Genomic DNA, 13459 nt, shown 5'->3' with positions numbered 1-13459 from the left:
AAACCCTTTTTAGTCGTACAATGAGAATAACTAAAAATGACGAACAGACAACAAAACATTACATAGAAGGCCAGAGACTTAGTACGACAGACTTCATCCCAAAAGCCGAAGTAATCTTTGAAACCGTGAAAGGATTATATCTACTTAGATCCTCTTAAAAGTTATCAAAGGTACCAGGATTTCAATTTAATATGCCAGACGCGCGTTTAGTCTACATGAGACTCATTAGTGACGCTCAGATCAAAATAGTTATAAGGCCAATCAAGTACAAAGTTGAAGAGCATTGAGGACCAAAAATTCCAAAAAGTTCCAAAATTCCAAAAAGTTGTGCCAAATACGACTAAGGTAATCTATGCCTGGGATAAGAAAAAATTTTAAAAAGTTTTATAAACAGAAAATTTATAAAAATGACCATATAATTGATATTCATGTCAACACAATAGTGCTGATACCTGGACTGGTGATACCCTCGGGGACGAAATGTCCATCAGCAGTGGCATCGATCCAGTTGTGTAATAGTTATAAACATGTAATACCAGTAAAATTACACAATAACGCAAAGTAGTTGTGATATTATTCTACGGTGCTATGGGCACCTATTTTGGAAAAAAAAAGCTGATAATAAAAGAATAAAAAGATGTGGAAGGGTTGCCAATCAAACAACTACCTACCAGAGATTAAATGGTGTATATATAAATAACTATTTACCATGTATATAAACAAACTCATCATAGATACCAGGACTTAATTTTATATATACGCCAGACGCGAGTTTCGTCTACAAAAGACTCATCAGTGACGCTCAAATCCAAAAAAGTTAAAAAAAAAAAAATAAAAAAAAAAAAAAATAAAGTACGAAGTTGAAGAACATTGAGGACCAAAATTCCTTAAAGTTTTGCTAAATTCAGCTAAGGTAATCTATGCTTGAGGTAGAAAAGCCTTAGTATTTCAAAAATTCAAAAATTTTGTAAACAGTTAATTTATAAATGTAACCATATCAATGATAATTCATGTCAGCACAAAAAGTGCTGACTTCAGGGCTGGTGATACCCTCGGGGAAATAAATCTCCACCAGCGGTGGTATCGACCCAGTGGATGTAAATAAACTCATCATAGATACCAGGACTAATTTTTATATATACGCCGGACGCGCGTTTCGTCTACAAAAGACTCATATATATCACTGTTCGGTGTTCAGCAATGCACACTGCCCATGCTGTATTGTAAGTTATATTTTGTAAGTTACGTAACGCGTCACAGGTTTTGTTATCCTGTGATGTTTAATTTGTCGTTGATGGAATATGTTCGTTGATGTTACCCATGTGGTATCGACTATTATACTATTTATTTGTGTGTTTCTCTGTAATGAATATTCTTGCGTGTGTTTGTGTTGTGTTTCTGCCACGTAGTATTGTCATTTTATCAATATATTATTTAACATTGTTATAAAGCGGAGGGTTGGCTAGCCATTAAACCAGTTTCAACCCCCATGTTCTTTAAATGTACAAAATGAAGAATATGGCAGTTGTTGACAAAAGTTCGTTTCTATGAATGTTATCGGGTTTTTTGTGTGTTTTGTTTTTTTTGCACTTCAGTGTTCCTGTAGTTCCTTATCCTCTTATAGTTTATGTGTTTTTCTCGGTTTTAGTGTGTAACCCGGATATATTTTCTTTCAATCAAGTTATGACATTTGGACACCGGTATACTTCTCTTGCCTTTAATCACAAAAGGCCCCGACATGTTAAAGCGTTAAACAATTCATAAAAGAAAACCGAAGGCCTGATTAATGATAGAAAATGTACGAAAGAAATAAACAGTAACCAACGACAACATTTTAAAAATAAATATAAATTATGTAGAAATATTATCAACTATTATCTGGAAACCAAATACAATTGATGGATTTTAATAATGAAATGCATATACCAACCGCGAACAAAACTGCATGACAAAGATGTTAATGTGTTTGCCCGTTGATAATCAATAAATATGACAAACGTTTAAACATAACGGTAACATTTTCGATAAAATATTAAATAAGCATTGTTATCAATGACGCAAAACCAGTTTATTTAATGCAAGTTATCGTTTTGGGGATAATAGATAGATAGTGTATTCTCATAAAACCATGCAAGTACAAATGTTACAGAGAAGTTAAAGAAATAATATACATAATAACAAAAATAAAATGCATTAAAAATAATTAATAACGCCGTATATATACAGTGTCACATTGAATGTGTTCATGTGTGGGTAATTTTGGGATCAATTAGCTAGTAGTCTACTCTTTATTTTAAGGTACGGAATCGACCGAGTTGAAACGGATGAGAATGTGTTAAAAACGATAGATTTGATTTCAAGCTGATAATCATACACTAACTATGGATGTCTTTACAGTAGTGGTATTTCTCTATAATGTTGGAGTTGCATATTTTCAGCAATGCACCGTCAAAACATTACGTGTAGATGCAGATAAGACTGGGGCTAGGTTAAACGGATATACATATATCACTTTCTCTAATATTGGCCCGAATGCATGTTACAATGAATGTATCCGAAGAACAAAATGCCGCTCATTTAACTACAACAGTATAACACGAAGATGTGACATTAACAAAATGTCTAGTAGCTCAGAAACAGATTTTGTGGACGAAACAAATTGTGTGTATGTTGATATGACACAATACAGAGGGGTGAGTAAGATTGTTACTAACAGATTTATGCTCAGGGCATTGATATGGACTATCGTAGAGTTTCAGTAACTGAGGTTATTCTTTATTCTTCGTTTTGTATATTTGTGGTTTTTACTTTTGATTGCATTTGTATGTTTTTTTAGTAATTCTTTTTTATTGGTGTTCTTTTATTGGGAGGGGTGTTGGTGATTTGCCTTTTTGAGCATGTTTTGTTTTGTTTTATAATGGCATCTATTGTTTTATTGTTCAGTAGATTTTTTCTTGTTTTGGATAAAATTCACAGATAATATGGATTTACTTAATATGAATTGATTACTTCACCAGAGGGTATCACCAGCCCAGTAGTCAACACTTCGTTGTTGACATGATTGTCAATTATATGGTCATTGCTATAAATTTCCTATTACAACTAATTTGGTCTGAGCGTCACTAATTCTTATGTAGACGAAATGCGCGTCTGGCGTATAAAATTATTATACTGGTACCTTTGATAACTATTGGTAACACATTTTTATTAACAATTCATCTTCCTATATCTAATAATGCTACATTTGTATGACATAGGTAAAAAAAAACATTTTTTACATTTTTTGCTGCATATTTTATCAAAATAAAAAGAAAAAATATTATTATGTTTCATAAAAATTGGCATAAATAATCTGCATACATAATCAAGTCATGTATGAAAAGAGAGGTCCATGAACATTTGACTGAACTTATTTGTTATAGCGACTTTGTTTATTTAACTCGTTATCACAACTAAGCCAAGTAGCAAACTCTTTAAACCTTTAAATAACTCGGGTGAAGCAATATTTCATTATCTGAATTGAAGCATGCCAACAATTTTTCAATATATTTTTATTTTTCAATATCTTAAAAAGTACATAAATGCTTATGCAATCTAGTATTCTTTTTGATTTCTTTAGCTGACCAGTTAAATTCACTGATTGTTTTCTTATTTAGAATAAGTATCACCATAAGTGAAATATACTTTGTTGAATCCTTCATTCGTTCCTGATCTGCTACTGATAAAACAAACAAAACAAAAGAGGTCTTCTGTAACGTATCTCTTCCGTTTGAAGAATTCATCTAATACAATTAAAAAATGTAGATTCATCAGTAAAACTGACAAGTTATAAAGTATTTCAATTTCTTTTTTCTTTTTTACAGTTTTATGTCTTTCAACTTCTCTTTCACCAATTTGCACTTGTAGTCGAAATTTAGAAATCTATAACATGTATAAGAATACAATAAAAAAGTAAGCTAAGTTGATATAAAGAGCCAGACAATCTACATCGTTTGAACGAATTAGCTAAGTGGTTTACATGAGTAAACTAATTTGTTTAATAGAGTTGGCCACGTCGATAATACAACTTTAAGATAAAACATAACCCTGAATCTAACCGGCGTTCGTACTACGTCCTTTCAGTTTCGCTGAAGTGATAAATTTTACAATATTTCAACCAATAATCTTTTTTTAGAAAATAATACATCTTAAATCAACTTTATCCAAATCTAGTGATTAGTATAATAACATGGGAGATTGAGGATAACAGAGGGATATCAAACTTCAACATATAGGTCAAAATCAAACTAACAACATTACGACAAAACGAAAAGCGGAAAACAACAAAAACACAACGTACGTCATGTTGTGTCCTAATATATTGTGGGTTCATACATACTACCGATTCCACTTCAACATAAAATATTCTGAATTGCCTTTCTCGTCGATTATATCATTATATAGCGTTGTAGTTTATATCAATTATGATAATAATTTGTTTAGAAATCGGCTTTATGTGCAAAAGCATGGGTTACTGACACTGATTATTTTCTTTGTTTATACTATTTATAGGACTCCTATTATGATCCATGTCCCGGCAGCGATGCTTGTGTTGAGGGAGAATTCTGCCAGACTCTGAAAGATAACATAAATATATGTAATATAGATGTGAAAGGTAAGGTAAAATTGTTTTTTTTTATATAGCTATCATTAAAGCTATCATTGCAGTTAAATTATCTATATCATTAAAGTACACTATGGTCGGGTTGTTGTCTCTTTGGCACATTCCCCATTTCCATTCTCAATTTTATTCATTGTTCCTTTTAACGTGTTTTTCGTTCTGTCTTTTGTATATATGTTAGCGGCAATAAGTGAAATTCGGCATTAAGCTTAAATCTTAGGCAATAAGCTAACGCCTAGGCATTAAGCTATTGCCTGAAATTTTCAGGCATTAAGCTTATTTCCTGAAATTTGATGATGATTATTCATCCTATTGCCGAACATAATTTTAGGCAATAAGTGAACTCTGGAATTTATGCATATTTGCCATTATTTGGTGATTTATTATCGATATAAAGTAGTTTCTTATTTATATTTCTAATATTACATGCATAAATATGAATTCATTTGACAGATCTTCAAATTTAGTAAGTTTATTTAGTAATTTTAGCAGTTAAAACATGCTTTTGTAGTATTATAAAGATTTTAAAACAGTGATTGTTTCCAATTAAAAAAGTGGGGAGATTCTTTAGAATAGTTATAATATCTATTTGAATTTTTTTACACTTCACAAGTCGAGCTGGTTTAAACCGGTCGAAAGTAGACAAAATTAAGATATGATTTTTGTGCTCACACCATTTTCAAATCTTAAGCTTTTTTATTTGATAAGTATTATCTTTGTTAACAGTTACAAAACTTGTGATAGCAAATTGACACAAATTTCTACCAAGTTTCATATTATTGAATTATTATTTGAAGCGTCTTAATATAAATAACATATTTTTAGTGATTTATTTCTGGTCTCTTGTGAAGAATTGACTCATTGGCAATCATACCACATCTTCTTTTTTAAATTTAGGATGAAACTGTGCCATATAGTATGGTATCATTAAAATTCGAATTTCTTTTCTTTCTTATATTCACACGTATGTTATTCACAGTAATAAAGCGAAGTAGTTGAAGTACTCAGCATTTATATGAAAGATGCACGAGATTTGCCCTCGAACTTGTAAGTATGAAACTGTGACACTTCAAATTCACCTCCCTCAAAGCATTTAATGATTTTACCGATTATATATTCAATTTTATTTGTTTACAATTAGTTTGTTCAATTCTGATATAAAACGTAGTTATATTTTCTTGACGTATGTTTTGTTTCATAGAGTTTTAATGTATAATATTAAAATTATTCATTACCTTTAATTCAAAACTAATAATTATTTTCTAATAAATAATCACTTTATAAATCAAAGTTGTTGGTTAAATTTGATACAATGTTTTCTCATTTGCTATTTTCTTTTACGCGCGGTTAGGACATCCTAGCTAAGCTAATCCTAAGATATCTTCGATGTGCATGCATGGACATGTCGTAAGTCGGTCCTAACTTTATCATTAAATTCTATCCTCAGAATATAGTATTAAAAGACCGATCTTAGGACAGTTTATATAAACAGGCCCCAGTTCTCATAATGTTATTGTGTAACAAAAATATTTGTATTTAATTGAATACATTTCTTTTATTTACTTGTATTTATATTTTAGGCATTAAGCTTAATGCCTGCACACATTTTTCAGGATTTAAGACTAATGCCGAACAATCATTTAGGCAATAGACTTACTGCCTAGGCGTTAGCTTATTGCCTAGGATTTAACATTAATGCCTTATTTCACTTATTGCCGCTAACATATATATATGTATTTGTCTTAGAAATCTGCAAGTGAAATTGCTTTTACAATGTATGTTGTGATAGAATATGTAGGTGTGGTATGATAACCAAGGAGAAACCCATCAAACAGAATTTAAAAATACAATGAACCAATTCCAAGAAAGTTAAATCACAAAAATACTAAACTTAGAGGAAAATCAATTCGAAAAGTCCATAATTACCGTTTATTCAATTGTGAAAGTGTTGAACAAATCAAACGAAAAGTCAACGTCTTGATTTATGACAACAACAAAAATGACGAATAGTACACATAACAGACATCGATAACGTCATTTAATGACTACCAAGCACCTGACTATAGACAGCCACATTAATTTGTTGTGGGAATACACAGGTTTATGTTGTGTGTTCCGTTGTGTCGTTTGTTTTCTCCTATTTTTGAGTGTGAATTCACATTACTATAAGACGTGTCACGGTACTTTTCTATCCCAAATTCATGTATTTGGTTTTGATGTTATATTGGTTATTCTCATCGGATGTTGTCTAATGCTTAGTCCGTTGCTGTGTGTGTTACATTTTAATGTTGTGTCGTTGTTCTCCTCTAATATTTAATGCGTTTCCTCAGTTTTAGTTTGTTACCCCGATTTTGTTTTTTGTCCATAGATTTATGAGTTTTGAACAGTGGTATACTACTGTTGCCTTTATTTATGAGCGCGCAACTGCTCTGCTCGCCTGTAACAATGGTTCAACGGCACATCCAAAGACGAAACTGTAGAAATAAGTTGGGAATGGTCTTTATCATTAGATTGGTCCAAAAGAAAGAAAAACTTATATAATGAATAGCAAAACACAAAGTATCGTTTGGTTTAAAAAATAAGGCGATGTGGTATGATTGCCAATGAGACAGTTATCCACCAAAGTTTAAACGAAGAAGATGTAAACAGTTGCATTTAATTACAAGCATATTAACCGAGATATTGGACAAGAGATAAAGTGTTTTAGATTGTAGAATTATTTCTCGTTACAATAATGAAGATTCACAGTGATAACTTTATTAAGCAAGTTATTATTATTACATTATATTGTTCCAACTGAAAAAACTGTTATTGCAGTGGAAAGTAACTAAGACAGATAAGTGTAGTTTTTGTAAGCAAGAAGAATATTATGCTCACTATATTCTGAAGTGTAGATATTTGAATAAATTTTGGCAAAAAATCTATGAACTCTTTAAAAGAAGTAAAATAGATTTTGATATTAAATTGCAACATCTGGTATTTGCATATAAAATCACAGATAGTAAATATTATTTTTTGAATTATATACAAGTGTGGACACAGATGAGTGTGGATAGTATGTATGGATGTTTGACAGTGTCTTATGACAAAATGAGTTCTATGTTTTTTCTATATGGTGTTATTAACTATGTTGCACGATGACAACCAATCTGAGCATTATGAGTGTTATTTATTAAATTTTTTATGCCCCCACCTACAATAGTAGATAGGCATTATGTTTTCTGGTCTGTGGGTCCAATCGTTCGTTTGTCCCGCTTTAGGTTAAAGTTTTTGGTCAAGGTAGTTTTTGATGAAGCTGAAGTCCAATCAACTCGAAACTTAGTACACATGTTCATTATGATATGATCTTTCTAATTTTAAAGCCAAATTAGACTTTTGACCCCAATTTCACGGTCCATTGAACATAGAAAATGGAAGTGGGAGTTTCAGGTTAAAGTTTTTGGTCAAAGTAGTTTTTGATGAAGCTGAATTCCAATCAACTTGAAACTTACTACACTTGTTGCATATGATATGATCTTTCTAATTTCAAAACTCATAACTGCTCCAAAAGTAATCTGATAGAATTTCAAGCATTTTAAGCCAATATTATCAACATCTACTAATGAGTCTTAATATGTCTACATATCTAAAAAGTCATAGTATTCAAAAGGTAATGCAAAATTATTCCTTTTCATTTTTTTTGTTATATGGATACACATTTGAGTGATACATGTACCAATACAATATTTGTTGTGGTATGAAAGTGCAGTAATTAGCATTTACTGTAACTATGTTAATTCACACAAATTGAAAAATAAACAAATGAATGGACCAGATGCTCTGCAGAGCCCAGCTTTATACGACTGCAGAGGTCGAAGCCTGAACAGTTGGGGCTAGTATTGACACAACATTCAAGCTGGAAACAGCTCTGAGTTTGAATTGTGATTAAATAGATGACACAGCTTAGGTTTCTGACACAGAATGAATGTGGTCTAATGAACTTAAATATTTGTTTTGCTTTTGTGTTAGGAGCAATTCACTATGCTGCTGAATATTAATCCTTTCAAACAAAAATATCTAAAGAAATTTTCTTTTTAATTTCTGAAATGAGAAACATTTAGAGGAGACAAACTTCAGTTAAGAGATCAGAAACTAAAAAAATGTATAATTTTTCCATTTGTAAAAGGGCATACCCTAGAAAGTGCTTGCAATCACTGAATGGTTATTAATGACTGCTTTAATTTATCAGTTGGTAATAAAGTGAATATTGCATTGTATATTGTATAATTGATTTAAGTTGACTGAACAAAGAAAGATAACTCCAATTTTCAAAGAAGATTTCATAAAGCATTGGTATTAGGTAATTCAAGAACCATTCTGGACAAACTCCAATTAAGGGTCTTGAATTTACAAAAATGTTTGTTTTTGGTCCGTAATTATTAGACTGTTTGTCCCATAACCCACACAATATATCCGAACCTTCTACTTATGGTATTAAACATTGTGGTACAATTTCAGAACAATTGAAATACTTATACACAACTTTTTAAACCGACACTAGATTAAAGCTTGTTTTGGGCACCTTTGTACCCCTTATTCCTAAACCTTAGGGACCATAACCCCCAAAATCAATCCCAAGCTTCCTTTTGTGGTTATAAACGTTGTGTTATAATTTTGTTGATTTCTGTTGACTTATAATAAAGTTATTATCCAGAAACCATCTTTCGGACAGGATACCAATTTACGACCCCAAATTTTTTGTGGTTGTATAAAAATGTTGAACATGTGCAATGAAGTATAGTTTTAGAAATCGATTAGGGAGCTACCATTTGATTTTTATGGGGGGGGGGGGGGGGGGGGGGGGCTAGGATGAAAAATTTTGTCCTGCCTTTTTTTTTAGTTGTAATCTCTGTCCTGCCTTTTTATTTTTCAGTCTATTCGGTCCTGCCTCTTTTTTTCTTAGCTTATCCTGACTTTTTTACAACAATTGTCATCCTGCCTTTTTTTTTTTTTGCCAAGTTACTCATCCTGCCTTTTTTTTTTACTCAAAATCCTGTCCTGCCTTTTTTTTCAAATTTCATCCTAGCTCCCCCCATAAAAATCAAATGGTAGCTCCCTTATACTGGATAGGCCTTATAATTTTTTTCCCTCCTAATTGAAGGACCGTTTACACTCAGGGCCGAGTCATCAGCAGGCAATACAGATGTATTAAAACAACCTAGCATCATATTGCTAGTAGTGGGAGTAGCATTGTCCGGTAAATTTGTTCCCACTTTTTTTTTATAAAATGTATGGTTCAAATCAAAATAGAATGCTTTTATCTCCTGAATACTTACATTGTACATAGAGATGATACTACTTTGACAAATCCTTGTCCATTAGAGTTGTCTGTCAAATCTTAATTTCACAAAGAATGAATTGCATAACAATGAACTGAGCTCAAAGCAAAGTACTTTAATAATACACTTAGACAAAGAGCTAAATCCAGTGATATACTTTGTACTACAGGTCCTTCATGACCATCCATCCACCCAAACCATATCTCAATAACATTCCATACTACATGATTGGATTCAGAAGTCCTGAAAAAGACATGACTTTTTTTATCTTGTTTTAAGTATATATGCACAGGTTAAACCTTTATTGTGGATATAATCATTCAGTATCTAGCAACTATCAATTTGCTTCATGCACATATTGATATAGGTTGATTGCTCCTCTGTTGGAAATTAGAACACACCTCCATCTAATTTTAGTCAACTGACGAAGAAAAATTCAAAACTATATAAAATGTTATCTAAGACTTGTCAGTGTCTATTTCCTTTGCCACTGAATAAGATTCCATATTTACAACCAATGAAAATCAAATATCCCTCTAATAGACTTAGCATTGAAATCGTTTTCTAAAATGGTAGTTATGTGGAACCTAGAACTAAATAAATTGAAACAATATATCTTAAATATTTCAAATGCATGTACATTTAATAATTCTCCAAAATTCACTTTATTTTTCCTTTTTTGGTTTTCTGTTGGAGACTGTATATTGACCTCTATGTAGCCTTTTCAACTTATAAAAGGGGGGATACATTTCCATAGAATTAAACTTTTCTGAAAGAATTGATTCCATTTATTTTCAATAAACAATAAATATTGAAGTCTATAACAGGCATCTAGGAACAGGCTCAACATTATTTCTAAACATGTATTAATATATACCAAAATGTGGACAAACCTACATTAAATATTCTACTTCAACGACTTTAATTAGTGGAGTAGATCAAATTAAAAAGTCACAATGGTTAAAAACTCCAATGGCAGTCTTTCCTGCTAAGGCAGCAACCATTTGATTTTCTGGGGGGGGCTATGGTTTTTTTTTCTGTGCAAACTTTTTTTTTCGCCTGCGGCGAAAAACAATCTTTTTTTCGCGACAAGTCGAAAACAATTTTTTTCTTTCAATTTTAGCATTACATATAGTGGCAGCTGAGGGTGAAACAAACAATTTTTTTTTCTCAGAATCAAAAACAAATTATTTTTTTCTCCAAAAACTGGAAACAAACTTTTTTTTCCAAAAAAAACCATAGCCCCCCCCCCCCCCCCCCAGAAAATCAAATGGTTGCTGCCTAAAATCTTGATGTGTAGAATGTGATATACCATTTTTGGGTCTATATACTGTCCTTTATAAATTTAGGTCATTTTGACACGGCAAAATATGAAAAAAAATGTAAACTATGGTCTGGAAAGCACACAGTTTGTGATATTTTAAGGTATCTTTACTAAGAAAACCTGCAAATCTCAGTGGCAGATCCAGAACTTTTCAAAAAGGTGTGGGGGCTCTGATGGACCAGAGGGTTGCCCACTCCCATCAAGCTTCAATGATTTCTTACATATATGTCATAAGCTAAATTTCCCCCACCCCCTTGGTCTGTCTATGCATCTGTTTATCGTTCTGCGAAATAGTACTAATACTAATTTTTCCCCTCCCTTACCTGGCCCTAGACAGTTGCTTACCTTTGTAAACATTTTATAATTATAGTCAGGTATATATTGATTGAGAGTAACTTACATAGTAGTTAATGGGACTCTTTTTCACACGGTTCTGTGAAGTATAATACGGCAAATATATACCCGTACATACTATCCGCATAACACAGAAATCTGATAGATTTTCACTCCTCTGGGAAAAATCAACCTGTGAAATGAAATACCATGCCTGGAAAAAAATTACCGGGACAAATTATCCTCAGGATAAAATATCACAGAGGACGAAATAAACCGTTACATTACATGAGAAGCCGGTTTGGTTACAAATAATTATGTCACGTGAAGGCGCACTGACGTCACAATTTGCATTAATTTTGCAATACACTACAGTTCACTCATACAGAACCCATTATCATGCAAACATGCAACGTGAATGTGATTGGTTATCAAATAATACAGAATTTATGCACGTACAGTTAATATAGAAGAAATTAGTTCATCAAATGTGAGTTCGTGATCTTGTGGTTAAGACCGATGGCTACAGTGCTGAAAGTCCTGAGTTAGATTCTCACTTGGGGTGCTAAAAATATCAGTACATCAGAAGGGTAATTTTCACCCTCTCACACACACCTTTGTTAATGTTCCGGGATTGTTGAAAACTTGCATATTCATCAATATTTGATTTTGTGGTTTTAACAATCCAGACAGACAAATAGCAATAAGGTGTTTAGGAAAACATGACCTAAAACCTCCTTCATATATGACAAAAATACATGGGAACTCATATTGAATGGTCAAATGTGTTCAATATGAAAATTGAAATTAAGATGGTAAAATCAAATATTAGCCGTTACTGTAAATGGACTTAAAGTATGACTTTTCAGCAAATTTAAAGGGAAATGACACGGAAGGGGCCAAATAGTGTTCAAGGGGAGCAAATGCTATTTAAATTAGTATGCAGGTTTTAAATATAGAGGGAAGTTGAGTCATCTTTTTGGGTGAAGTTAAAAACTGACTAGTGTGTGGTTCTCATTGGGTCTAAGCGTGACCAATATTGACAATTTTTCGCAAGCGTGAAACGTGAAAGTCAAATTATTGTGTCATGAAAACGGGAAATGAGGTCTGTCGTGAAAACGGGAAATGGGGTTCTGCAGGACCCCGGAAATGACAAAAAAATGAAAATTGCTCATGTACATAGTGCAAGCGGGATATGGGAATCTGACAAAACAGTAAGTGGGATCTGGGATCAGAACACCACGCCCCCCCAAATGAGACCCCCTTATGTAGATTTACCTTCTAATTCTATATAAAAAAAAACACAACTAAGAACTACGTTTAATTCACTTTGACTACTGATATGCAAACCTAGAAATATTTCATAAAATAGTGATTGAAAGATTCATATCACTTTGAAAGGATAATTCAGACACGTGTTACGCGGGGAGCATGTTTTAAATTTGTTTACAAATAATAATGTCACGTGATCGCGCACTGACCTCAAGTTGCATCGCCCTTACAATTCACTAATACATGACCATTTCCATGCAAACATGCAACGTGAATGTGATTGGTTATCATATAATACAGAAATAATGCATGCACAGTTTAAGAAGAAATTAGTTCAATAAATCGATGCGATTTTCACTTTTGACACGAATAGGTCGGGTTGACATTACTGTCATCGGAGATAATATTGAGATAAATGGGATAAAACGGACCGTCAAAAAGGTCTAGAGGAGCACATCAGTAGAACCTTAACATTAATAAGTAATACTTACCAAAATTTCTCTAATTAAAGAACTATATAACTGAAATTTCACAAAGATAACGGTAAACATT

General features: G+C 32.3%; 1 protein-coding gene across 1 annotated transcript in view; it reads left to right on the top strand.

The window, feature by feature from the left end:
* The first annotated feature begins 2143 nt into the window (after positions 1–2143).
* The window catches only part of LOC139486094 (uncharacterized), a 32886-nt gene continuing 21570 nt past the window's right edge, over positions 2144–13459 (top strand). The window contains exons 1-2 of the mRNA XM_071270798.1: positions 2144–2693; positions 4552–4654. Coding sequence (XP_071126899.1) covers positions 2382–2693; positions 4552–4654 — 415 coding nt within the window. The 5' untranslated portion in view covers positions 2144–2381. The remainder of the gene's footprint in view (positions 2694–4551; positions 4655–13459) is intronic.

This window comes from Mytilus edulis, chromosome 8, assembly GCF_963676685.1.
Source record: "Mytilus edulis chromosome 8, xbMytEdul2.2, whole genome shotgun sequence".
Classification (NCBI taxonomy): Eukaryota; Metazoa; Mollusca; class Bivalvia; order Mytilida; family Mytilidae; genus Mytilus; species Mytilus edulis.
This window is presented reverse-complemented; position numbering and strand designations above follow the sequence as displayed.